General features: G+C 41.3%; 3 protein-coding genes and 1 long non-coding RNA gene across 6 annotated transcripts in view; 2 read left to right on the forward strand and 2 right to left on the reverse strand.

The window, feature by feature from the left end:
- The window catches only part of TRAPPC12 (trafficking protein particle complex subunit 12), a 53513-nt gene extending 40200 nt beyond the window's left edge, over nucleotides 1–13313 (forward strand). Inside the window, exons 8-12 of the mRNA XM_048078528.2 lie at nucleotides 1459–1532; nucleotides 8546–8644; nucleotides 10626–10726; nucleotides 11530–11617; nucleotides 12967–13313. Coding sequence (XP_047934485.2) covers nucleotides 1459–1532; nucleotides 8546–8644; nucleotides 10626–10726; nucleotides 11530–11617; nucleotides 12967–13209 — 605 coding nt within the window. The 3' untranslated portion in view covers nucleotides 13210–13313. The remainder of the gene's footprint in view (nucleotides 1–1458; nucleotides 1533–8545; nucleotides 8645–10625; nucleotides 10727–11529; nucleotides 11618–12966) is intronic.
- COLEC11 (collectin subfamily member 11) overlaps nucleotides 1–27972 on the forward strand; it is a 334707-nt gene that overhangs the window by 233890 nt on the left and 72845 nt on the right. The gene's annotated exons all lie outside the window — the stretch shown is intronic.
- On the reverse strand, nucleotides 15660–16999 carry LOC106030691 (uncharacterized). The gene is made up of 2 exons (XR_001203894.3): nucleotides 16610–16999; nucleotides 15660–16435 (listed from the first exon to the last, which is right to left on the reverse strand). It is a non-coding gene; the product is annotated as an uncharacterized lncRNA (long non-coding RNA).
- Nucleotides 21128–27245, reverse strand: ADI1 (acireductone dioxygenase 1). Of its 3 annotated transcripts, none has more exons than XM_066994894.1 (4): nucleotides 27050–27234; nucleotides 25593–25712; nucleotides 24306–24485; nucleotides 21128–22557 (listed from the first exon to the last, which is right to left on the reverse strand). In XM_066994894.1, exons 1-4 carry the CDS (start codon nucleotides 27167–27169, stop codon nucleotides 22435–22437), a joined length of 543 nt encoding a protein of 180 aa, XP_066850995.1. In that variant the 5' UTR covers nucleotides 27170–27234; the 3' UTR covers nucleotides 21128–22434. The 3 variants fall into 3 exon arrangements, with proteins under 3 accessions (XP_066850995.1, XP_066850998.1, XP_066850999.1); XM_066994897.1 differs by lacking the exons at nucleotides 21128–22557; nucleotides 27050–27234 and adding exons at nucleotides 22585–22819; nucleotides 26509–27000; XM_066994898.1 differs by lacking the exon at nucleotides 21128–22557 and adding an exon at nucleotides 22598–22819 and having other exon boundaries at nucleotides 27050–27245.

Here is a 27972-nt window from a genome sequence, read left to right on the forward strand (position 1 = left end):
TGGATTGTTAGCACGAAACCTGCATGTCTCCACTGCAGAAATCAACGTCGTGTTTGTTGTTACCTAAGTCCTTGGTAAGATCCTGAAAAATTGAACGTGGTTGCCAAACTAGGAGGACATGCAAACAGGGAGATAAGCACAAGTGAAATAATAAAGGAGAGTTAAGAGGAGATTTATTTAATTATGTCCAGGTTTTACAGACACCCCCAAGGAAAGAAAAAATATAGCGTGCAATAATTGCTCAGTGTTTACAGCAGCCTCTCCATTAACAGCACTAGCAATGTGTGGTCAAGGGAGAATTCCTAAAACAAAAGCTAGCATTAATGAACAGTTTTAAGGTACAGTGAATGAAGTACTGGGTTCAGTCTTGGGCCCCGTACTATTCCCCCTCTTTTGACAAAGGTAATTTGGGAATTTTGACATTGATTTTTTGTTGTTGTTTTGGGTGGGGGGTGGTGAAGGTGTTTCTAGGAAGTGAAGGGGAGTAGACATTTCACCAGACTCTGTTCTTATTTGTAATGGCATTTATGTGTGTTAAAAAAAATTATCTGTGCGACCTGCCATGCTTTTCATCATAGCATACATTATGGATACAAATGAGTGGTCTCAGTTATTACAGTCTCATTGAAATAGCCTCTTCGCCCTTTCCTCTCCCCTCCTTCTCAAATCATTACAGTGACCTTGACAGCTGATTGACTGAGACCTATTTATTTTCCAAATGTACTGAATTAATACTCCTAACATTTATTTTGGAGGATTAGAGGAATATTTCTAGCATTGATCTAGGGAAATGGATTGAGAAAAATAAGGATCTATGTGAACTATTCTCTTAAAACATCAGGAGTCTGTCTGCAAACCCAGAGAGAAAAAAAAAAAAATCTGCTGCTGCAGCTTTTAATGCCTGCAAGCTCCAGGAGCATGGGGAAAGCAGACAGGCTTGGCAGATTTTTTCCAGCACAGCTCTAAGCCAGAGGCAGGCACAAATAGTCCCAGACTCAGACAGTTCTGACCCTGCACGTTTTGGCTCTGAAATGGCATTAGCTATGTTTGATTTTTGAGTTTATCTCATTTAATCCTCTAGATTATATGTTTTTAAAATTGATACTCATTATCACTCTAATCTTTTTTATGCATCTTTTGTTCTTACATTGGAAAATATGTGGCTGCTTCTTCTAGTGTTTAATATTTGGCCTGCGCTCAAAGCTCAGCGGCTGTCTGTTGCTTTGCATTGTTACAGCATGTATGGTCCCCAGAACTGCTTGAGTAATTCCCTTGGAGAGATGCAGGATTTTCTGTCTGATGGTGCAGCATAGCAGAGAATTAAAAATTCTCGGCTAAAACCCAGTGGTGTTAACGAGGTGGATCTTTCAAAATCATAATTCATAGGACCAATAATTGATGGCAAGAAAGAACCTCTAATTTATTTGTGCAAATTCACAAGCTGCTCTTATTTTGCAGCCTCTGTTCAGCTGTGGAGGTCACGTCTGGGCCGGGTGATGTACTCCATGGCAAACTGTCTGCTAATGATGAAGGTACGTGGGTGGCAGCAACTGCAGAGGTACCGTATATTCCCGAATAGAATGTCAGAGAAAGTGCAGGAGAATTACTGGTGCATAGATAAGACTACCTGACTGTACTTGGAGGTTTTGCATAGTGAAGAATTAATTAGACTTAATAATGCCTTATTTAATAGATAACCATTTGAAGTAATGTTCTTTGGGAACATATCTGCACTTATTTCTCCCCAAATCATCCTGGAGAACGTGCAGTAACAATACCAAATTTACATTTTTAAATTGAATTTTTCTAACACTTAACTAAATGCTGTAATTAAAAGCAATTATGTGCTCTGTCTTTTTCAAACTGTGCACTAAGAGTGTTGCTCTGTGTATGCACATTATGAATACTATAGACTCTGTATATGATGAAGATCCAGAACATCTAAATACATCCTTCCTATCTCAATTGTAAGATAGCTTCTTTCAAGTTTAAATCCGCACTAATGGGTGAGGAAAAGAGAAAGGAATAAAAGGAAAACTAGCTACCACTGTTTTGTTGTTTCTCTCTTGTTTCCCCCTTATTCCTTAAGCACCTTTTGCTGCATTTGGTGTAATGCGGGCTTCTCGTTGTGATCAGGAAATTTAAAAAATAAGACAATTTCTGTCATTCACCTCATGGTCAGGGAAATAGGGATATCGCCATTCTAGGCATGCAACAAACTGCTGTTATGCTGAGTTTAACTGTGCTTCACAAATCAATTAACAGCAACAGGCTCAGAGCAATTCTGTCAGCACTATAACCTTCACAGGCCAAGCTCCTTGCTCCCTGCTAGTTGGTTGTCCAAGGTCATGTCAAACCTGACGTTTACTGAGCTACTTTCCAGGCTGGGCCTCCTTGATGCTCCGTTCATAATATTGTAGCAACTCAGAAAGCATGCATTTTTCAGATCAGATACAGTTATCTGAACATAATATCCTTTTTACGTGAATTGGGGAAAACAGAAATTTCTGTTCATAATTATATTGTGATCAGAACAGTCCTGTCCTGAATAGAAATAATTGTCCATTAAACCATGAAGTATTTGTAAGAATTAATAAGCACTTGTTTTGAAGTAGGTACTTGACATAGGTTCAGTTCTTAAGGAACTTGCTTTTTCAAAAAACAGGTGGAGAAAAGCACAACATATTTGTGAATACTAGTTAACAACTTTTTGGAAATGATACCTCAGAAATACTGCAGCTCAGATACTTCTTAAGATCAGTTTTATTTAGGGCCTCACGGCTGTTAATTTAAAAATTTACACTTCCACAGTAACTTCCAGACTACCCACAACTGCATGTTAATGCACAACTGCTCCCATCTGAAACATGAATTTAGTACATTGGCTGTGGAGCAGTTGGAAATCTCACAATTTTCAGAAATATCCCTATATGGAGTAGTAGAGAGCTGGGGTAGTTCAGGCTGGAGAAGAGAAGGTTCTGGAAAGACCTTACAGCGGCCTTCCAGTACCTAAAGGGGGCCTACAGGAAAGCTGGGGAGGGACTCTTTGTCAGGGGGTGTAGTGATAGGATAAGGGGTAATGGCTTTAAACTAAAAGAGGGTAGGTTTCGATTAGATATAAGGAAGAAATTTTTCACTCAGAGGGTGGTGAAGCACTGGCACAGGTTGCCCAGGGAAGCTGTGGATGTCCCATCCCTGGAGGTGTTCAAGGCCAGGTTGGATGGGGCCTTGGGCAACCTGATCTAGTGGAAGGTATCCCTGACCATGGCAGGGGGGTTGGAACTGGGTAGTCTTTAAGATCCCTTCCAACCCAAACCATTCCATGATTCTGTGATTCTATGATTTTCAGACACAGCCTTATTACAGTTAAAATCAGAGTAGTGCATCAAGTTAATTTATTCTGCTTATGTGACAAATCCTTGCTGAAAGAGTTATATTGGTTATTTATAAAAGTACTAATTTTAAGACCACTGTAACATACAGCAATACTGTAATCATCTTCTCCACCTTCTGGAGTATTCCAATTTCTTCAAATAATTTTTAACATACTTCTGTTAATTCTCTCATGAACAATTATATTAATTGAACAGCATTCCACATCTACAGTTGTTTTTGCTGTTGTGTAAAACACTCTAAAAACTAAATGTTTTATTCAAGTGTTTCAAGTATATATAATAATTTGAAAAAAAAAATCATTCTCCAAGTCAGTGCCATGCATTGCCATCTAGTGTACATTTAAAATACTGCAATGTGGTCATATTTGGTCCCCAAGTACTATTAGGTAAATTGAATAGCTTGTGCTATTAGTAGATTAATAATATCTTTTTTTTTTAAGTTAAAACAATTCAACAATGGTATAAAGCAAAGGCAGATTATATTATTTTTGTTAACCTTTTTCTTTGCCCAACAAACTTCAGTAATATTTACTATGGAACAGGCTTGTCAGAATTTACTCTACAAAATTAAAATAAAAAATTCTTTGAACAGATGTTGGACCTATGTCTCTTTAAATCTATTTCAGCTATGCTCAAATCTAGTTAGGTTTATTTCTTGTCATCTCTCTTCTGCGTTACTTATCTGACCCAAGGAATTCTGACCATGATTTTTCTTTTTAAATACATTATATGGCCTCTTTAGTTTCACAGCTGAATATCTCATTAAATTACTAAGGTGGAGGAGTATATTGTTTTGAAGGTAGCGAATGGGGTGTAAATAAGTGCTTTAACCAGACTTGCACAAGAAACCAGTTAGTCAAAAGTCTCCTTTACCTTGGTACAATTTTTTCTACTGAATTCTGCCTGCTACAGTTCAGTAGCAGTTTAAGGCAGTCTTACTGCTTCTAAGACTATATGTATATTTTCTGTTCATCACCTTTTCCTCGGACACCCTTTCTTAAGAAAGAAATAGAGTATTCTTCCTCCCCTCCGTACTCCACTATTGGACTTAGCTAAGTGACAGAAACAAAGACATGGTGGATCTCAGTCACAGCAACTGAGTCAGCTTTTACATTTTCATGTGAACAAAGGGCAACCTAAGGGAGGAGGTGGAAATACAGCAGGAAGGGAAGGGGAGACCACTTAACATGCATCGCTACAGACTTTCATTTATAAGAACCGTGGGCTTAAGTCGCTGTGAAACTGTACCCTGAATATAGCAGCATGAGAGAACATTCATTTAAAATGCAACTGATGATGTGCATTGCTTCATTTCAACAATATAATTACAAAATGTCTGTCATTTTACTAAATCACCATGGAAGTGTCTTAAGAACTTTTTAAAGTTCTTTTCATCTGAGCTAAAATTGCTTTTGACATTATCTTAGAAGACTTTTACCTCTCTGAGGAATAAATACTTAAGTACTTTCCATATATATTATAAATGCACTCTAATTAAGGACGTATTTTGCATTTTGTAAGATTTTTTTTGTCAGTGTTGTTTTAGTTTTTGTAGAGCTTGCCCTTAGTAAACACAGAAGCATTAGAATTGTTTTTAATTTGGGTCTAAATACAATTAAAACTACACTTGAAGAAGGAGGTAGCACCTTGTACTAATGGTGCAAGGGACTGATGCATAAGGACTTTGGTTGCATAAGGAGAAAGACTGCATGAATCATGTCTTTTGCCTAACTGTGCTGCAGTACGACACTGGATTCATAATGCTGTGAATCTCTGCTTTCATAACCCTTCCTCAAATGCACTAGGTAGAGAGGAAGGGTGAGTTATCCGTCCTCGTCTCAGAAATTATGGCCTTCACGAACTATACTTTTTGTAATAACTAAAGCTGATTTTTAATCTGTGGTTTCTGAACCTAATATTAGCATTCTATGCATCATGATCATTTATGTTTATTTCTAAATATCTCATAACTCATTTTTAAGTACTTAAGATGAGGGGGGGGGAAACACAAAAGTGTATAATGCAGTGAGCATTAAGGGAAATACAGTTACACTGCAGTGCATCAGAGGAAAACAAACCCCACTTGCCGCTTTTGTGCAGGTAGATCCAGTGGCTTAATAGAACTTCTTTTTGGATGATTGTATCTAATTTTAGCTCTGATTTGTTTGTAATCAAAGAAATATTGAATTATTAAACTATACCAACTCTCATTCATATCCTGAACTGTGTAACTTTAGTCCTGCTTTTGGGATTTCTTATGAAGGTGTGGAAAATCTGAAGGGTCACAATTTGTAGTTAAAGACTGTGATAACACTTCTACCCTACCTTTAAGTCTTAAGATCACAAGCTGACTGGTTTTGTTTTGTTTTTACTGCCAGTACTTAATATTTCTTAATCCTCCCAACCACAACTTGTAATAAACAAGATTCCACTCTTCTGAGAGGGTTTCTCATTTATCATTCTCACAGACAATTGTTCTTTTACCATGTCCCAGTAGCAAAGCAGGGAATTAAAATCTGGTCTTTAGTAGATAAGACTAAATATCATGTACTTTACAATATGCTCCTTCAGAAGGAATTGTCAAATAAGGTGCTTTTGTAACATACCATGAGTGGCACATTTCTGTATCACCTGGCAGTATACAGGATACCCTAGAAATCTACTACTGTCTCTATGATGAGTAAGTGGGGGAGAGTATACACATACAAAACTTAGTGCCTGCAGTAAGTTTTATATGCATGTACTGAAGCAATTACAGGATGAGATTGTATTTAGAATTAAATCTGGATACTGTCATAGTGCTTTACTGTTTCATGCTGGGCCCAGCCTCACCTGTGCTCAGGTGTGGTTTTAGACCTACGTGACAATCTCTTGTCATCTCCTGGAAGAAATGGGTCCTATTCCTGTGACAGGCACTGCAGGGCATGGGGTAAATAAACGCAGGTGTTGTGTGATGTGCCATCATATAGAAACAAGGTGCAATATGTTTCCTGATCCACAAATACAGTTCATAGACTCTTAATGCCTCACCTCTCACATTTTAGGAGGTGCGAACCTTTGCATCCTCCTAGTTATAATACACATATAGTGCACATAATACATAATACAATACTAGATAGGGAATGCAATAGGGGAAGAGGGTTTGTTTGCCTGACTAGGCCAAGCCTGCCCCTGCAGCATGGACCTCCAAGATGTTATTTGTCTGCTTGTTCCTACAAGGTTGGCTCCTTACCTATGCTAGGGAGCCTGTGATGTTATAATTGGGCAAACAGTGCCCCCTCGTGCAGCTTGTGCTGGCCAAGACTTCTCTTCAGTCAGTTCATACTGAGCTGACAGAAGCACTTTTCTTTCAACTTAACTACAGGGTCTCCGGGGAATTGTTTGGGGGATGTGAGTGCAACAGCCCTGTCCCTCACAGTTCTGCTGCACGTTTTTGTCGCATGGACTAAGCTGGAGTGTATGTGAGAGTGAGCACCGGGAAAGGGACAGCTTTAGACTACAGAATAGAAGACACTGAGCACAAAAGCTAGAATGTGATATAATAAAATTATTTGTCCAGTAAGCAAGCATATTGTTATTTGCAAAGGGATGAAATTCAGTCCCAGATAATCTTTTGGTTTTTATAAATGACAATCTTGCAAGGATTAATACAAGCGTGGCTGGGGTTCCTCTAAGGAGCCAGTTCAGAGGAGCCCTGTTCCATGATTTTTATGCAATACCTAACACTGTCGGACTTCATGATCAAACAAGTCCTGTAAGTGAGAGCTGTTACATTGAAAATTGAGTTTGTCCTGTCATAAATTCATGAGGAATTTTGGTAGTAAAAATTACATCGTGTTTGAGTTGTGAATGCTAAATGAATCAGAATTTAAACAAGTACATTGTTGGCTATATGGCCTGTTGTCTTTGCTCTGAACTCTTTCCATTACCAGTAATGACCATGGACATGGCATGGCATACTAGAATTGGAATAAACTCTCTATGCTAAATGTTAGATGTTCAAGTTTAATAGTTATATGTGCAATATACAAGTTGTTTGCAAAAGAAAGGTCCTGCAAAGTGCCCCTGGGGTTGTTTTAGCCAGTCTCTACTATCATAGGCTATGTAATTGCTCTCGTATATATATAAGACGCGAAAGACTTCTCTTGTTTTTTGCGTGTATGAAAAAATTAGTATGGTCCAAAGAGTGACCTGATGCATGGCCAAATAGGACTCAGTCATTTTAAATACAATCTCAGAAAAAGAAATACATTACACCTGGGGCACACGGCCTCCTCAGACTAAAGAGGAGATGAGGAATAAGCACTATATCCAATTGAAAAAAAAAAAAAGGTATGGTACAGAGTATCCCAAGGTGTCTGTGCTGTTTTGAAAGATTATTCTTTGATATATTTTGCTTCTGAACACCTACAAATTCTGCTATGAAGGTGAAGGGCAAAACTGCCAGGAAGTACCAAGTCAGTACAGCACATAGCCTTCAGTCTTTGCAAATGCCTGTTTTTTATAAGCACATGCAGGTTTTCCCTGCCTCTGCTCTGAATTGATCAAAGAAGCTGTAGCTGAGACTGGTGCAACCTTGTGCCCTGTGGATGTACCTACTACATGTGTTTCCCTTGGCCACTGGTTTTTCATCTGAAAACATGGAAGAAGTTTTAGCTTCTGTCACATTACTTTGTGTTTTTCACAAGTTAAAAGCATGTGCATAAACAGTTCCCAAAGCTTCTCAACACTTTATTAAACTATGTAAATCGTGCATATATATGAAACATGAGACACTTCTCAAGTACCTACACCTGAGTCACATGGAAGGCTTTTGACTGTCATCCTAAATCATAATCCTGGACAGTAATTTTTTTTTTTTTTGAATGAATGAAATGAAAGAATGAAATGAAGAGATTCTTTAGCTACATTTAGCTACAACTAGAATATGATCCAGTTGCAAAATAAATAAAGGAAGGTCCCTTGTTTATACAGTTCCAGTATAACTGAGAGTTTAGCCAGCGTGCAGTGGTAGGCAGAAGTTCTGTCCCATTCACGAGTTGCAATGATTTTGATTCTGTTTACATATGCTTTTATTTTTTTTTAAAGGCTACGTAAAGGCTAAAGAATGCTGAGCTTAAGTATCTGGTTGTGTGCTTTTTACCCCTTAGGACTATGTGCTTGCTGTAGATGCTTATCACTCTGTCATCAAATATTACCCACAGCAAGAGCCTCAGCTGTTGAGTGGAATTGGAAGGATTTTCCTTCAGGTATGTATTTGGTTCTAAATATGCTAGGTAATGTTGCTATTGACAGCTATGTAGTGAATGATTGTTGCATTTAGAACTATAGCTAAAACTGTATCAAATCGTAGAGGCAGTGGACAAAACTAAAAACCTTTCACCATGTGATATTAGATAATGCTAGGAAATATGAAGCACTAATATTAAAATTACATGTGTGTACATTAGTGAATAAAAAAGGTACTATAGAAAATTATGCTTAAGATTTAATCAAAAGGCAACATTGCACACTTACTAAAAGTGAAGAGGCCCAGATCTGATGTACGGCCAGCCTTTAGTTGTTGCCTTAGTATAAATGGGAAATGGGGATGAGAGAAATGGAGAATTCAGAGACTACCACAGAGAAACGTTAAGAAGCACTCTAATTCTGCCAGCAATCACCTGACCTCTAAAACAGAAATTCACATGTGATAAAGAAACAGTGAGTGCATTTTAGTCTCTAGTATTTATTGTGTGCTTCTAATAGACTCTGTTTGCTGGCTGACCTGTCCAAAATTGCCGTTTAAATAACTACATTAAAGAATTTCAAAAGTGGAAAGCTGTCTGACCTTACCCTCTATAATATTGCCACAAAAAAAAAATTAAAGGTAAAAGTGGTAAATAAATCCTAGGAGCACTTCAGAAAAATAACCTGTTTCCAGACAAACAGCAAACTCAAGCACACAGTGTTTTGCACGCTCCTGTTAGAAAAGAGGAGTTGTACTATTCTTCCTGACCACTATGGATAGAACAAAATGTGGCATAAAAAGTGCAGCAGGGTAGAGTGTGTTTTCTAATAGTAAGGGTAATTAAGAATTCTGGAATGAGTTTTCTGGGGAGGTTGTGTAATATTCACCATTTGAGAGCTTTAAGGAGACTTCCACACGTTTGTCACAAACATCTTCAGTAACGTTGGTCCTGGTTTTGAACAAAAAGATGATTTTGTGAAAGTCCCCACCTGAAGGCTGCCTGGTTTTCATGGTTTTATGCTTCTGAACTAGTTTAGTTTCCTTCCTTTTGAAAGATTTATTTTACCCAGTAGTGAGTTTTCTCCTTCCATCTCTCCAGCCTAAAATTAGACACTGTACTGGGAAGCCTCACCAAAAGTATGAGCGCATCCTCCTATGAAACATAAATCGCTAGCTTGTTTACCAAAGGGACCTTCTTCAGAGAAAATATTTTTCTTATCTCAGATAGCAATGTATGTGACATGCATTTAGGTGAAATACCTCTTTCCTTCTAGGAATCCCCTTTCTGTCCATCTTCCAATAAAGCTTGTTTGTCCTTAAGGCAGCTTTCACATCACTTTCCTTCAGCCTGCATGATCCACTAGCCAGTAGCTTTCAGTCTGCATATGGACTGTCTCCCCACAACGACCCATTGTGTTGGGGCTGTTTTCTGACACGTTTTGGTCTGATGTGTTCAAGTTGTCCTGTGTTCTCTGACTTTGACCCAGAAACACCTTGTGTATTGACTAAGTACAGGTCCTACGCTAGTCCCAGGCTATTGCGTTCCCGTTTTCATGCTTATTGACAGTTTCTGCTTGTGAGCAATAAGCATCTGTCTTCATTTCCACATTTTCCTGTGGACTAACACCAAGTCCTACTGGAAGTAAGTCTGACCTTTTCCCATTTTCAGCTAATTTTACAAACTCTGGAGTGAGTTACAACAAAAGAGCCAAATGAGGAGGTGTGGCACCACTACTCTACAGTACGAGGGCTCCACAAACACAGCTGAAAACCACTGCCTTAGATAAAACTGTACATGGTGTTGGTGTTTTTTTTGTAATCTTAGTGTGGCTCTTCAAATACCTTGTTTGATAACAGACGTTACCCTGTCGTCTTGGTACCAAACAATTAGATAATGGACTTCGACATGTTTTCATGTTCTTATCCTTTGTAAAAGATGTAATCAGTCTGGGTCTCTTTTCTTCTTATTGTGGTAACTTTCTCACAATTTTACTGTCTAGATTGGAGACATAAAAACTGCAGAAAAGTACTTTCAAGACGTTGAAAAAGTGACTCACAAATTGGATGGACTACAGAGCCAGATTATGGTTTTAATGAACAGGTAGATAATTTAATGGCTAAATGAAACTTTAAGATATAGTTTTTCAAAGTATACATAATGAGTATCAAACTACCCTTGAGACAATTGAGTTCTCTTTCTGTCTTTTATGTAACTACATCTGTTGTAAGGGAGACTGAATGGAATGTAGACCCACGAGATCTGTATTACTTGGTACAGTCATATTATCCAGCATTGAAATTGTGATCCTTCAGTTGATTTTATGAAGCTTTTTCTCATTCTACCAGGCATTGTATGTTTTCAGTCTGCTTTTTGAGTATACATTTGTATAAATAGTGCTTAGGAGAGGAGAAGCTATTTGGGGCCCTTATCCCACAGTCAGATCTGCTAGTAAAGCTGCTGCCTCTTTAGTTTCAAAGAATGCTCGAAAACACAGCAGTAATTCAGCTGCATGATGGGGGGGCTCAGTTTATAATGTTTAGCACATTGCCTAATACATTTAGAAAATACAATTCAAAAGTGCTCTGAAAATGATGTAGCATGGCTAATTTCCTAAAGAGAAATAATTCCGGGAAGAGAGTATCTACATTTAAATTAATGAAAACACAGCGAAGACTCTTGCTTTGGTAGGCAGAATATGTAATAGCCAAATGATCCAAGTTGTCATTCCATTTGTCTGTAAATCAGTGTCTCCTTGCTGGTTCAAGATTATACCGTGAAGAACAAATGTCAGAAACTCTCACATCTATAATAGGAAAAATAAAAAATGATGTCCATTCTTTTTAAAATATATTATCACCTTGGGTTTTCCAGGAGAACTCACTCATGTGTCACTTACTTTCTAGAGCATTCCTCCACCTTGGTCAGAATAATTTTGCAGAAGCTCATCGATTTTTCACAGAAATTTTAAGGATCGACTCATCAAATGCTGTGGTAAATCTCCACATTTATACATTTATAATGAACACCTAAATTATTCTTGTAATGCCTTCATACATGTATTTAATAAGTACCCAGAGTATGCTCAGAGCTTTATAGAAAAATTGGATGTGGCCTGTGTGCCGAAGAGTTTTTAGTATAGATGAGGTTAAGATACAAAGGTGGGAAGTGAAGAACTGGTGAATACTTAGACATGCATGAAGGCATTGCAAATCATTATGTTTATGGGATCTTTGCAAAAGTGTTTTTGTTTTTTTTGCATTCAGTGTGTTTAGTGTAGGCATGCATGTCAGAAAGAGAAATAGCAGCTGCCAACATATATAAAACTAACATGATTTCACACAGCATTGAAGGGATATAATCATTTTAAACATGACATTTTTAACATGGTGCACATCAGAGCCTTGGATTCCCATCACAAAAGGAGATCAAAGAAGAGCTGTTTGTTTATTTACTTCTGTTATTTGTACCTGTGGCAGCTTTCAGTGCATGGTCATACAGGAGTATTCCTGAGAACTCAGACAGCTTACCCCCAAAAGCCTGATCTGAGACCACTTAAAAACGGAGGGGACTGAGTTTAAGAAGCGCATGAACTGCATCATTTTGCAGGCTGTAAAATAGTACGTACTATAAACTGTGAGAAATCAATAAGGTTTCCTGAAGAGAGAGAGAAAGACTTTTTGAAAGGGTGTATTATTCCTTTATCTGCAGCTTTCAGATTCGGCAGCTAAACAAGTTATATGACTTTGTACTGGTGGAATCCTTTGTTAACTCATAAAACCTGTTGTTAGGAGAAGAAAATGCACTTGACTCGATGACTTAAGATGTATTAGACTGCCCTATTTGCTGAACTTCCTTGATGTAAATTGTAGATGCCTTTGTGATAGGTTAATTTCTTCCTGTTGCTTGTGTGGATTTTCTATACATAAGCCAGAGAGAAAAACACTGTAGAAGATACAGTGAAATCATTTAAAAAAAAAAAAAAAACTACGAAAATGACAGCATGCAGAGGCTTATGTAGTTTCTGAAATCTGATTCAGTTTCCCAATTAACTATCTAATGTTCTACACTATTTACATTACATTTTATACTCGTAGAGTTTAAGCTCTTAGAAGTCAGTGGGTCCTACTAGCACAGGATAAATCTTGAGAAAAGAAGAAAAGGTTAGGATTATATGACTGAGAATCTATTTTAGTTACTCGTGCACACACAAAATAGTAGTTCTTAGCACACAGTAAATCTGTTGTTACTCCTGATGCTAGGCTTCTTTTTTACTTTCTCACATCACTTATAAATACATATATATATGTACGCTTATTTATTTACAATATATTTTTCTCTAGGCTAATAACAATGCTGCTGTTTGTCTTCTTTATCTGGGAAAACTCAAGGATTCCCTTCGCCAGTTGGAAGGAATGGTTCAGCAGGACCCTAAGCACTACCTGCATGAGAGTGTTCTCTTCAACTTGACAACTATGTATGAACTGGAGTCATCTCGCAGTATGCAGAAGAAGCAGGCCCTTCTAGAGGCTGTAGCTGTCAAAGAGGGTGATAGCTTTAATACTCAGTGTCTCAAGTTAGGATAGATCATTTCCAACTAATTTTCTCCTGCAAAGCCGATTTTAAAAGTTGTATATACTCTTGCTAATGTGTAAATGTAAAATAAAATCTATCCAGTTATAAATAGTCAGTGGCATTACTACAGAGTCTGTGTTGTCTCATACGGCCCTATCACTGCAAAGATTTTGTGCTGACCTAAAGCCAGCTTCATCCCTGCAAGTCTGTTCCTGTCTAGTTATTTCTTGTTACAGTACGTATATGCATATATATATGCAAACACTCAGTTACTCAGATGCTTCTTTTTATAAGAAAAAATGCATTTGGCCTTATTTGTCTTGATGACTGTTAGTGTTTTTCAGTAATTAGTGAGTTAATGATCTGAGCTAATTTCATCAGCTAAATTTACTGACAGAATATCAGTATGTTATAGAAATTCTGAATGCACAATTATTCAGTTGTTTTTATTGTGTGCATCTTGCTTCCCCCAGTCAGAATACTGACTACTAGACCTTTTTATGTCCGCTGCTCTCAAATGAGGTTGCTAGATAACCGCCATACAAAGTCACAGAATGGTTGTTCTTGGAAGGGACCTCTAGAGATCATCTGTGTAGCATCCCTGCTCAAGCAGGGCCACACAGAGCAAGCTACCCAGGACCATGTCCAGGTGGCTTTTGAAGACCTCCAGGGAGGGAGACTCCACAACACCTCTGGGCAACCTGTGCCAGTGCTCTGTCACCCACACAGTGAAGAAGTGCTTCCTGGTATTTAGACAGAACCTCTTTTCTTCCACTTTGTGCCCATTGCCTCTTGTCCTGGCACTGGCCACTACTGAAAAAAGCCTGGCTCCATAAATTTTTTTCCATTCTTGCAGTATATGTACATTTTACGTCATATACTGAAACAATGGTTGAGTATGTACTAATCGACTGAAAGAAATTAAATTGGTATTTCTGTGGCTTGGCCTCCAGGTTCCATAGCTGAATCTGAATTAAATTTGTGCAGCACCTGGGTAGACTGGTCCTAAGATACCACTACTAACAAAAATGAAAGATTCAACACCTCCTCTTTCAAGTGGGCTTAAGCACCATTTACCTATCTGTAGTAAGCATTAAAATGCAGTGAAGTAAAAAGTTACTTCTGCATTACTCTTTATTAGCTTTTACATTTATTTTAAATATTTTTATAATCTTAGATGAGGTTTAGGAGTAATTGGACAAATTCTTAGTTCAAGTTGTATAACTGAGTTGAAATTAGTGTCGTTTTCAGTTTTTCACAACTATTAATCTGATCCAATAGTTACTCATTATAAGTAACTTTTGTTTTTTCTCCAACATAGATCACTTTTTCTTGTGTGGGGGATTTCTTAGGAGATAGGGAGGGATCCCGGTATGTAACCTTCTTTGCATTTGAAGGCTTTGAGAGCACTGAATGAGTCCAGTTAAATAATTTTACAATTATATATAAATTAATAACATATAACAGAGATTCCCATGCTTTTTGCTTAAGGTCAGCTGTCTTGTTCCATTGTTATCTGATCTACACACCTCTGCAACTCCAGAAGATGCTTTCAGGAAGCTTGAATTGTCTTTCTCAGCTCTAAATGAAATTAGCTGGAGTCATCATCACCCAGCCCACAGAAGCCATCCACCTCTACAGTCAAGGGAAAAAAAAAAAAAAAAAAGCTTTATTTTTTGATTCAGCAATGCCTTAACACTCACTGCATGTGTAAATGACAACCTGTGTTCACATCAGCAGAGAACAAGAATTTATGGTCCTAGTCGGAGTCAAATAATCATTAAAACAGAAACACCGTGAAAACATAATCCCCTGTTCTCCAAGTTTCTCTAATTTCTAATTCATACATATGACATTCATACATTTCAGTATGTTTGCTGTGTTCTCATTAGTAAAAGCTTTTACTCAGATAAAAACATCAGCAGAGGAGACTTGGACTGGGTGACCTCCAAGCTCAGTGAGCCATTAAACAAGTGACATCCTGGTAGATTTGCAGAATAATTAAAATTTAAATGCAAAGGCATATCATCACTGCAGGATTTATGCAAATTGTTAAATGTTTATAAAAATGCAAGAAATGGTGTCAATGTCATGGTATGGTTTGGGTTTAACATATATAGAAGTGTTTGAATTTCCTATCTTCAGACAACTACACATCTAAATGCTGTATATGGTGTTAAAGCATTAAAGCTAAGGAAAAAAAAAAATTGTCCTCAAAACATTAATTACACCAGGCAATCCTGTTAAATTCAATGAATTCAGCTGAATTTAATGAGGGTTCCTGGTGTAAATGAGGGCAGAGCTCAGTTCTAAAACACAGCAGGCATGTGTCATCTGGCTAAGTGAGAAAAGCTGCGGAAAGTAGAGCCTGAATGAGATGATTGTTGTATTCCAGTCTTAAAGCTTAATGTGCCTTAACAGAAGTTTTGCATTTAAATTTCCTTTTTTATTAAAAAAAAAAAAAAAAAAAGGGAGCAAATACGCTGTACTTCAGGCATTCAGATAATTACATTATGCACAGAGACCCTGAGCCTCAAAAGCACTTCAGCAGCTCTCTGCCGTTCCTCGTACCTAACTGCAGTTCAGGTGATACTGGCGTCCTCCAAGCAGCTGCTCGCTTTTGTTTTCCTAGTGCCTCAGTTTTCAGAGTGGCCACGTTAAATATTCCCCCAAACACAGGTGCAGACATGCCCAAGCACTCAGACTCCACGGTGGACTTCAGCCAGTATACGGGGAAGGATGAGCGGTCCTCCACCTTCCCCATCCTTCTTGTCAGCGTGAGCACTCATGCGGTTCTGCACAAGCTGGCTGAGCTCATGACCTGGCTGAAAAACTGACCAAGGCAGCAAAAACCTCCTGCAGCTTGATGTTCATCCCGAGGGGAGCAAAACGAGGATGTACCAGGAGTAACCACCCCCCTGGATGGGCTGCAAAGTTTCGTGCATTTATCGTGGTTTTAGAAGTGGTAGGCAGACAATCCTTTTCTGAAGCCTTTGCTGCAGGTGTCTTCCAGATCAAATCAGAGGGGAGTAAGTGGGCTGTGACCAGGTAAGTTATGTCTGTCTTAGTTGTATGTCAGCAAACGTGCTTCATCAATCACATGCACTGCAGTCCTCCAACAGATGTCTGCCAGGTACTCGGCACCCCGTCTCCAGTCAGATTTAGCTGTAGTGAGAAGCTTCTATTCCTTCTCTGCTTGACCGTGCAATCAATCTAAGCAGCGTGCTGAAAACAGGCCTGAAACATAAAATACAGATTGAAATTTATTGCAGATAGGTGAAACCACAGCAGCCAGAGTCATCTTCTCCCAGGCTGCTCGGAGAGAAACCACCAAGATTGCTGCTGTCGTGAGCAAAGGCCAAGGAAACGCTGGAGGTTAGAACAAGGTGGTTTCTATCCCTAAACTCACACCTATATGAGCTCAAAGGAAGATGCCACCTTCCCTTTCCTCCCTGCTTTTTGCCCTATTGATAGAACATTTAAAAAAAAATGGATTTTCCCAGTGAGGTTCTTTACACTGTAGAAACCTGCAAAAAAAAAACCTCCATGATTTTAGCACATGGACAGCAGTTCTGTAGTACTGAATGTAAAAAAAGCACCAGCACTGACTTGAAGACAAGCTGGTGGAAAGCTGCTTTTCTGCTTATTTCTACAAGTGAGCTTGGGAATTGCAAATCTTCAGCAGGTGTGTGAGACAGTCACAGTCTTGGTGCTGGTGAGGAAGAGAGAGATTGGGGTGGGCAGGAGGGTGCAGCTGTTGCCTTACCCAGGCTGTTCTGGATCAACCCGTCCTACCTACTGCCTCTGGACATATTTGCAGATATTTCTGTTATGTATGAGAGTGCTCGGCGTTAAAAAGTCCACCTGAAAGCCAGCAACAGCCTGCAATTTACCCACAAAGAGAGGGGAAAAAAAAAAATGGGATGTTATTTAGCTGAGGCAGGGAGTGAAGGAGGGAGGAGGTTCCTGGCTGACTTTGAAAAATTGTCAAAACTGTCAGTGCTGAACCGAAAATACCAAAGTTAAAAGCTGTGGAATAGAATGACTTGAGCTGCTTTTAAAGCATCCATCATACAGCAGAGGGGCTGAGCGGGTGCTGCAGGTGCTGGCGCACCACACGCCAGGGGCAGGCAGCGGGACTGAGCCCCAGCCCAGCAGCACCAGGGCTGCCTCCTGACCCCAGCGTCACCGCCAGCAGCTTCCCTCCCACCCACTAACAGCGGATTGGTGTTAAATTGCCCGAACTGTTGGTAAAACAGAGAAAAAATAAGCCCAGATCAAATCCTGCAGGCTGGAATACCTGTGGCCACGGGGAAAATCGGGATTTAGAGCGCAGCGTGGCTGCTGTCGCCGTGGGCACTAACTGCGGGTCACAGAGAACCACCACCCAAAACGCACGGAGCAGCCTCAGTCTGATTTTCTATCAGTCGATGTGGGTCGCTGACAGTCACCACAGTTATTTATTGGTATCCTGACAAGCAGCACAGAAGATAATCAAATGGCGGGGGACTTCTCAAAATCAGTGGAGGTGTGCCACAGAGAGTACAGCAGGAAAAGATGTCCCCCTCCCTTTAGCTGCTGGATATTTACCCAAGCATTTTAATTGTCAAAGTCTTGTCTCTTTGTCTTACCTGGGCGTTAATACAGTTAACAGAAAAGGAGAACAAGGGTACTAAGTCGCATAAAATCGTAGGTTTTTCAAGCTGTGGGTAGAGCAGAGTACATTTTTGCAAACACACACAATGTTTGGGGAATCAAGCTGTAAAGTCACAATGAATGCAGCAATTCAGATCAAATATGGCTCTTTGAGCCAGGAATATTTAATTGTAACACTAATTCATTCCCCAGTGTGGTAGTGTTTATTTGGTTTCAGGAAACAGAAGACACCTGGCAGTGACCCCGTTATGGGGAGAGGGAAGGGAGTCCGAATTTCTGTCATTTCCACAGGACAAAATCCCAAAGAGATGATGTAATTTCCAAGCATAGCACAGGAAGGGTTCCCGGCTTCTGTCTGACCAAAACCCTAAATTTACTATATGGCAACAAGGGACATTCTTCAAAGTGGCACTCAGCTGCCACTTCAGTCTTTATGTGCATTGGTCTCTGCCAGCTGATATTGAACGATTCCCTTTGTCACAAAACTGTCCCTTCCAATAAGTTTTTAGCTCAAGCTAAATCCTGGAGGCAGAAACCAGGCAGCGGAGTGCCTGTTCTGCCAGCAGGACCCAGCGCGCTGAATGCACAAAGGCTTCGACTCGTCAAGTTCAGCAGCCCAGACAGGCAGCTACAGGCCCCGAGCCACAGGGAAGCGGCACAGCCCCTGCGCTCCGCAGCCACGGCTGCTTCACCCCTTTCCCCCCGGCATCTCCCTCAGCCAGATCTGGAAGATCTCATTTGTAAGCACCTGAGGTGGCTGCTGACTGGCTGTGAAACGCCTTGGTGCTAAGGCAGGCAGCTTCCCCGAGTGGTTCCCCTGCCAGAGACACTTACCGGGGACAGATAACAAAGGAGGGCAACATTGCAGATTTTGTCAGCCACCTGTTTGTTCACTTGGTCCATTAAAAAGCTCACTGACCGTCCACCATTCACTTGCAGAAAACAAGGGCACTGCTCTCCCGGGACGGTCACAAAAAAGTGAGGTACACAGCACCTGGGAACAAGCTGCATTAATGTGAAAAGTAATACACAGGTATACAAAAAGCTACCTTCAAACCCTTCGATTCAGTACCATTTCTCCTACTTTTTTTTTTTTTTTTTACTCTAATCCAGGAGAAGTTGAAATATTCACCTTGTCTGAGTTAATGCTGCCAACGTGATGTTGCTGAACCACTTACATAAATTTTAATACTACATCAATGCACTGAGGTTTGCCACTGGCTGCAGCAAAACAGACTCATGTTTTTGGACCAAAAAAGTATCGATTTCGCTTCTTGCTTTTAGATACGTGATAGAATCGTATGTTCTCTCTCCGCTCCTTGGAGCTTTTCCTATTAATATTAACATTTTCTCTGTCCAGCTGCTTTCCCCCAGTGCAATCTCCCATGCAAGCTCTTCACCGAATATTTATACTGCCTCCAAATTGCTTTTTTTCCTGGCTGACAAAAATACTTGTGGATAGTAATGCTTTCAACCCTTCAAGAACACCTATAGCACTAAAGGGCACGTATTTAAAAGCGTTCACAGCAAGACCCTCACAGTCACTGCCACCTCTCAGCAGCAGAATGCATTGTGCTATGAAAATGATGAATGATGCTCAGCGGTGTTATCGTGTGTTATTCTTGACAGCCCGGAGATGGGAGCTGTACCAGGGGTATATATTCCTCCAGAGAGGCAACAAAACAAGGTGGTTCAGTCCTGTTTCCGAGGTCACATTCTACATCAGTGAGATGCTGAAAGCAATTGCTGTGGGCAGCTCCTTTCCTGTATCTATCCCCCCATCGCTGCCTCCAAGCCATAAATTTCCCACGAGCGGAGAACATCACTTGAGCTCTCTTCCTGGTGGCTCCCTCAGTCTGCCAGGGGATGATGGTGCTGAGGACGGAGCTCCTCAGCTCCGCAGCTTCCATTTCTCTTTTTGCAGGAAGAGCAAAAGAGAGAGAATCAAAGCAGAGAGGCCCATGGGAGAAGGAGGAGGAATGAATAGGCTTGTGTTGACTTCTGGTAAAAAAGAAAACAAAGGAAAAGAGAAGATGAATTATATTGGATACCACGGACTGACAGCAGCACCAGGAGAAAGCAGTCATTCTCCTGTACATTCAGAAGTACCATTTTCTGTGGCATAGAATTCAAATAAATAAAACTTGTTGCAGGCAGTAACTGTCACTTAATCCTGTAGCTGTACCTTGAAAAATCCCATAAATTTACAGTGGGATGGGGATGCCCCCACGCATTTGGTGCTGCACAAGTGGATGTTGCAGTGCTGCTGCCGTGGACGTGGCACGCAAACCCCCGATCCGGTGGGGCACAGCACAGCATCCATGCAGGCTTACCTGAAGAACCTTACCACAGTTATACTCGGTGTTTGCTGGTAACTCTGATTTTCACCCAGGCTCATGAATCACAGAACAAAAGCTAACGCAGGCTGAGCTAAGCTCTGTGGGATTCCATTTTTGCAAGTATTTTCCTACTGCCACAAACTGAGTCCAGCACCAGCAGAATTTATGGTCAGCCGTGTGCCTGCCTCACCAGCGACCTTGCAATCCAATACTGTGAGGCAGGAACTATATGACTTTTTTTTTTTTTTTCCACTGTTTACACCTTTTAAGATAAAAGCTTGTACAGCTTCACTTCAAAATTGCAACTTTGTTTTCCGAGACGCTTCTAGACCTAGCCATTATTGTAAGTAATGCTACTGCAGAATAAGGAAAACGTTGCTTGCTAAAGAAGGGATGTTTAGCAGACCTGTGCTTAAGAACAGTGAGAGAGTTCAATTAATTTTCTCCTTTGTGCTACCTTATGAAAATTTACGTAACCCCAAGTCTCATCTTGCTTGAGTCCTGTTTATATGAGCAACAGAAAGAGAGGAGTTTGTACTGCACACGGCTGAAATTGGCGCACAGCCTGCAGGCAGTGCAGAACCTGTGCTCTCATCATCCGTTGGGAGCTGGAGCACGCACCACAATCTGCACAGCTGACTCCCTGTAAGGAGCAAATTCATACCAAAATGCTTCTGTGCCCAGTGCTGAGGAGCAGCTGAGGAGCAGCATGCCCTGCGTAACTGCAAGGCACTTACTGAAAACTGGGCCAGCACATTGAAGTCCACGTATCTTCATTTCACAGCTGAAGAAACTGAGGCGCACACTTAATGCTTTGTCCAGTTACAGAACAGGTCAGCAGCAGAACAAGGAATAAAAGCAGATTAACAAGTACAGCAGTAACACTGTTGTTCAACGTATCCTTAATGTCAGCAGCAGGAAAAAAAAAACATACTGAAGTCAAATTAATTTTATTAATAACTCATGGGAGCAAATTGCTACATTTTGCCAAGAGAAAACCAAAGCTTTACGTATCAGGCTGGAGCTAGGGAAGCTGCATACTAAAATGCCGATTATGCAAATTTATCTTATGAACATTTTTAGACAAGAATGAAGTTGGGTTTATTTTCTTTAATTAAAACCAGAATCCTACATAGTTCATTAGCATGGATTCGGAGCAGAATGAATATTAATGTAGCCCACCTCTACCTGCCAGAAACATCAGGAATAAAAGGTTAGAAAATGGATTCCTGAGCTACTGTAAATGTGACCGGCTAATGTTACCGGAAGGCTGCCATCATCAGAGAGATCACGGAAATCTTTTTGGCCAGAAAAAGGCAAATGTTACAGACATCTTCCAAAAGGAGAGAAAGAGGACCTGGGGAGCTAAAGGCTAGCCAGCCTTACTTCAGGAAATTATGGAATAAGCTATTCCAGAAGCCATATCAGGCACACGAAATAGAAGGAAATGGGAAAAGATAGTCAACACCAATCTACCAAAGGCACTTTCTGCTTGGCAGTCCTTACTGCCATCTAGGAGGAAATAACTGGCTCTGTGGCAGAGGGGAAACAGTGGGTGGCAGTTACCTTGCATACAGCAAGACTTTCAACTGTTTCCCACAGTAGCGTTGTACTTAGACTGAGAATATGAGCTACAAAGTAGGTGAAAAACTTGTGGACCATCAGGCTAGGAGTAGCCACTTGTTCCTGTCTAACTCAGCTGGCTACAAGTGACATTCCTCAGTAATCAGAGCCAGGACAAATAATGTTTAACGTCATCATTAACAACTTGGACTGCTGAAAGTCCAGTTGGGGACACTTGTTTGTCTAGCCTGGAGAAGACTAAGGGAAGACCTAATTGCATTTTGGCACTAGAGAAGGGACTGCAGAGAAGTCAAAGCCAGGTTCTTCTCAGGGTGAGAGAGAACAATCACACACTGTGTCAAGGGATTTGGCCATAGAGAGAAATTGTGAGCCCACGGGAGTGGCTAAGCGATGGAACAGGTGCCTGGCCAGCCTATGGAGTCTCCCTCACCAGAAGCATTCAAAACACAAGAGCCTGAGCAACTTGGGTTTAATTTTGAAGTTGGCCCTGTACTTCAAAGGGGAGTGGGCTAGATGGCCTCCAGATGACCTTTCAGCCTAAGTTTGTCTATGATTTTGTGATTCCAGTGTATATGCAACCAGCAGCATAGTCAGTTGAAAAATCACGTTTATTCCGATTGGATTCAGGCTGCTCCACCTGTCAGGTCGCAGACACCGTTACTGTGCTTCTCCAGTCAAGAACTTCATATACTGTTTCCGAGCAGGAAAATCGTCTGCTGGTCTGTTGTATGCTGTCCAGACTGGTTCTCCAACGAACAGCCTCATTGCCTTCACGTAATTCTGTCAAAGAACAAGAAGCCACAAGTAAGGTAAGAGCTCTTTTCCATGGGATTTTAATTCTGAAGTTAATGGTTTCATTTGCACTTCTGCAGCAATTTTTGAAACTGTTTCAACATGGACTGGAAGCTTCACACGTTCCAGAATATTGTAGCACTCTGCTGCTGTTTCTGCTGCCAGCTACTGCAGCGAGGGATTTTGCACTTATGCAGTGATCTACTGTGTCACAACCAGTGCTTCCAGGCCAGGCAAACAGTACTTCTCCCTGTTTCAAAGAAACCAGATAAATCGTGTCTTACGCAGATCATTTTGCACTGGATCCACAATACTGAGCACTGCAGCATCTAATTCCTAGGTGCTTAGTTAAACAACAAGCAGAAGACACAAGACTACTACACAACGCCTGAGGAATACCACAAGTTTCAAAGTGAGGGCCACAAGAGCTGAATGGGGAATACAGAAACTAGCCAAAAAATAAAAACCCATTATGTATGTAAAGTGAAAAGTCTCCAGATTTCAAAAGAAAAAGTAATAGCCCTTGCCACCAGCTAGCCAAAAGTATGCCAGGTGGGAAGGTGCAGCTGTGGCAGCAGAGAATGGAGTTTTACACCCTGCAGAAGTGCTCCAAACACTGAGTTATGGGGAACTCTCCTCTTCTCTACTGCCAATTACTCTACAGGCTTAGGCCCTACCTATTTTGTAAACACTGCTAAGTGCTTACCCTGCACCTACATGCTTGGCAATGTCAAGAATAAAGTTAGGTACCTAAAGAACTTAGCTGCAAAACCCAAGGTCCTAGAGGTACCTAAGGGATTTATGTGAGACTTTCAAGATGCCATTTCTGGACTGATGTTCCTGAAGTGGACATAAACGTTTACGACTTCTAGTGGATTTAACCCATAACCTCTTACATTTTGTGTATGTAACGAAAAGCCTCAAAATAATGTTTGTAGTTGATTCATTGTGGATCTCAAAATGTAGACATGAGAGTTGGGCTTTTCACTAGAGCAGCATTTCTTTTTTTTTTTTTTTTTTCCATACACCCTAACTGCTACCTGGAGGGCTGATTCAAAATTATATCACACTCAGGACCATACCAGAGACGGGATTTTACTACACAGGAGACAACGATACACATTTTCCCGGGCTAATGCTGAGATTAAAAACATACAAGTCCACAAGGGCAGGCACACAGATCAGGACTATACATGCAATCTCACAGTCCTGTTGCCAAAAATACTCTCCAAAAGCAGGTCACCTCCTGTGAAGCAAGCGTTCAGTCTGGCATACGCTAGCTGCATGTAGTGGCTCTGGACCCTTAAATCATTCTTTCCCTGAAGGTGAATTTAGCGCTTATGAAGAATGCCACTGATCTACACAGGTATGCTCTGTGTCTCCGTACATAGACACCCAACGAGGCAACACAGAAGGATCCATCTCCATGCCACAAGTGGCAGTAGGGGCAATCACACTGCAGGCAGGGCTTGGCTATGACACCACTGTCACACAAGATACACTATGTGTATCACGTGGCAATGACTTGCAGTTACAGCTGATGAGATGAAGCTGGACTTGTGACCTGGAGATGAAAGGTTCAGATGCTGTGAATTATTTAGTATTTTTCATATTCCTACTTCATATTTAATATGCTTTGCTAATGAACTGCAAAGTCTCAGGGTACGCAGTTACTAATAAGATATACACTCACAGACATTTGTCATCAAAACTTACAGTAAACTATAGTAACATACATTCTCATCCAGTGTAAATCGGTGATATATGCCAGCAGGGAGGGTTATCATGTCTCCTTTCTCCATGGAAATTCGGATCCATTTGTCATCCTTGTCTCGAACGTCAAAATAGCCAGATCCATCTAAGATGTAGCGAATTTCATCGTCTAGGTGTAAATGTTCTTCATAAAATGTTTTTATCTAGGGATAGCAGGTATCTCTTAAAACTACTGAACACAGAAACACTGCTAAGACACATGGCTGAAACATTTGGCAAAGCAGACAAAGGCTTTCTAACTATGCAGTGATTTAACTGACAGATGAGACCAATAGGATTAAAACGGCCAATCCAATCAGCCAGAGACAGTCTCTGGATGCTTCTAAACATGCTTTAAATGTTCTATACCAGATAACATCATCTGTTTAGTTCTGGATGCTGTTTAGCCATGCTAGAGCAGGTGGGCCTGAAACAGACCTCAGCCTTTACTGATTCAGCATGGCAAAATGTGCACAAGTCCAGGTTCCCAGTCGGTAAAGGCTTATATTTGGATCAGATTGAGCTCACACAGGATACTTGAGTTACGACCTAATTCACCTTGTCAAAAATTTAATTCCAGTGTAACACAATGCACTTAAAGCAAACTGGTAAGTGGACAAAAATTTAATGAAAATATGGAAATGCCACCAGGTTGCTGTGTTCAGGCCAGAACAGCAGTCCAACACCCTGGGGCAGGGAGAACATTCCTTCTAGAAGGCTCATCTTGGAGCCTGGCACTGTTCGTATTCAGCTGCTTTGAAATAGCCATGCTGCTAGCCTCCCAAGTCAACAAATCTTCTTGTAAGGGGAATGTATCCCTCAAATTCCATGATATTTACTTTGAAAGGATGAATTTTGCAACAGCCACTAGGATGTTTTGGCCTTCAAATCTCATGCAGAGCCGGCAACAGCCAGCCTTCATCCCAGTTAGTCTCTCTGAAGTCAGGTCTGTATCTACAGGGCTCTCTGTTTGCAGGAACCTTACGTTCAAAATGACAGTCATGGAAACTAACCTAAAAAACTTTGAAGCCAATCTACAGAAGCAAAACGCCTATTTCCCCCTCCCTCACCTCCCATTTGAAAATCAATATCAAAATTTCTTTTTTTTTTTTTTTTTTAAAGCTAAGGACTTCTGAACAGAATGTATTTTAAACATGGAAATCTCATCCCTGAGACTCTGCTCACAATGAACACGTGTTAAGAAGCTGGCTGCACACTCTAGCAATAGACTTCAGAACACAAATCCTCATTCAAAGCAAAGGCTTGCATACCTTTTCTTCATAATTTGGAAGCTTGTCTTTATGTATAGTTATTATATCCATCCAAGAATAATTTTCTGCTTTCCGAATCTCTTTCAGACATGGATCAGTCTCATAGTTATCAGCATCCAACTGAAAAATAGGCAGAAAAAAAAAAACGAATTCAGACACAATTGCTTAAGACACAATTCAAGATATTAATGGGGAAAAAGCAACGTTGTTGAGAATATCAATGGAGAGGCAGATAACACCAGTGGGCAGCTAAGTTAGCTCCTCATAGGTACTCAAGGCATGTACCACTTCACTTTGAAAGTTCAATGCACGAGTGCACAACTACTGCATGCCAAATGATATACCAGATACTAACAAGTCCAGCAGAGTTACTCTGTGGTTATCATGGGGGAAAACCAAGAATGATTAAAAAAAAAAAAGAGAGAGAGAAAAGAGCTTTCAAAATCAGGATGGACATACCGTATGGATTTAGCCCTGAAGAAAACTATACTTGCCTTCTCACATTGCTTTTACCACCTTAATATCATTCAAGAGCCAGATTCATTTGATTTACCTATATCCAGTCCGCCCTCACACCAAAATCATCTGGGAGGCCGTCCTGCTACCTCTGCATCCCAGCTTCTGAGGTTTGGAGATGCTGGCAGACACGTACATGATTGGTACCAGCTGCTTTCAGCACCACTTCCCCGCTCGGCACGACTTGCTTCCAAGCACACAAGCTTATTGTCACACACAAAACAGCAGCAGCATGGCACCAACAAATAAGATTAAATTAGAAAGTAATAACTTTGGGGTCTTTGCTGATTATGTCAGAAATGTATTAATACATTGCCTTGGATACACTCCGCTTTTTCTGCTCAGATGCCAAATTTCTGAAAGTGGGAGAGCTGCTAAAAGCAGGGAAACGGAAGGTTACCTGAGGTGTCATAACTGCGGGATTTTCCACGGTTTATTGACTCTTGCAGCATGTCCCTACCTCACACAGCATGCAGCACACTTCAAAGGCCACCAACGTATGTCACCGTCCCCCCCGAGGTACTCCCAATTCTGCAGCGCCGCTTGTGCTGCACTCCCCAAGCCCCTGAGGTGCGATTACAGGGGAGAGAAAATCATGAGCTCTTAATGAACGCGTTTTACAGCTGAGGGATGCCCGATTTACAGTTTGTGACAGAAATTCTCCGTCACGCAGCCCTTCTGCCTGATGCACGCTGGAAGGGGGGGCTCTTGTACGACCACCGCACGGCCCAGCACGGCTCGTGCCGTGCTTCAGAAGAGCCCTCAGCACCGACCCAGAGCACGGACTCAGGGTGCCTGCGCTGCGTGACGAGAAAGGGAGCGGCGGCACCGGGGCGAGCCGCCCGCCTGCCGCCTCAGCGCCGGGGGCCCGGCGCCATTTTACGCGCGGCGCCGGGGCCTCCCTCAGCCTCCCGCTCGGGGTGGGGGGGCCCGGCGCTTACTTTGCGGTAGGTGACGCCGAGGCGGCGCAGCTGCTCCAGGCTGACGGCGCGGTTGGGCTGCAGCCTGTGGGGTGCCCGCTGGTCCTCCTGGGACTCGTCCATGTACCAGGCCTCCACCATTTTTATTTTTTTTTTTTTTTGGCGGCGGGAGCCTCCCCGAGGCCGGGCTGGGCTGGGCGGGAGCGGCGCGGCCCGGCCCGCCCCGGGGGGAGCTCTGCGAGCAGCTCCCGGGGCAGCGTTTTCTTTCGTTTTCGGGACAATTTCAAGCCCTGGAAGCACAGGCACAGCATAAATAGCTGTTATTTTCCTTTATAGGCTTCTGTTCGACATCGCCAGCGGTGAAAGCGTGCTTCGAGTTCTAGGTCTCCATGGACAAACTGGGCTAGTGAAAGGGTTTCTTGCAAGCGCCAGGCATCGTGGCTGGTCGTAGCACACATCATGCCTAACTTAAAAATCAGCTTTGCTTACTGGTTTGCACTAGTAGTGCTCAAGGGTGAACGCAGTAGTTGGTCTCAGCCTCAAACACCTGCATTGCAGCATCAAAACAAGGAGAAATAAAAATACACAAGGAAAAAGAAGGGAAAAAAAAAAAAAGAATGGTAAAACACTGGAACACGCTGCCTAGGAAGGTTGTGCTGTCTCCATCCAAGGATTTATTCAAAACCTGACTGGCCACAGACTGAGCCCTCAGCTCTAGGAGGCTCGCCTGACTAAGACACCCCCAAAGTCCCTTCCAGCCTCTGGCTCTACACAGTAAATAAGCCATCAGTCAAACACCATGTAAGGGTGGAGAAACAACTGAGAAAATGGTTGGGGGATTGGTCCTGTTTTCATAAAAACAGGAGAAGTTTACTCACCAAAATGTCTAGTCTTACAGATATTTCCTGGGTTATTAGAAATGTTACCAGATCCCTTTAAGGTAT

Source organism: Anser cygnoides, chromosome 3 (genome assembly GCF_040182565.1).
Source record: "Anser cygnoides isolate HZ-2024a breed goose chromosome 3, Taihu_goose_T2T_genome, whole genome shotgun sequence".
Classification (NCBI taxonomy): Eukaryota; Metazoa; Chordata; class Aves; order Anseriformes; family Anatidae; genus Anser; species Anser cygnoides.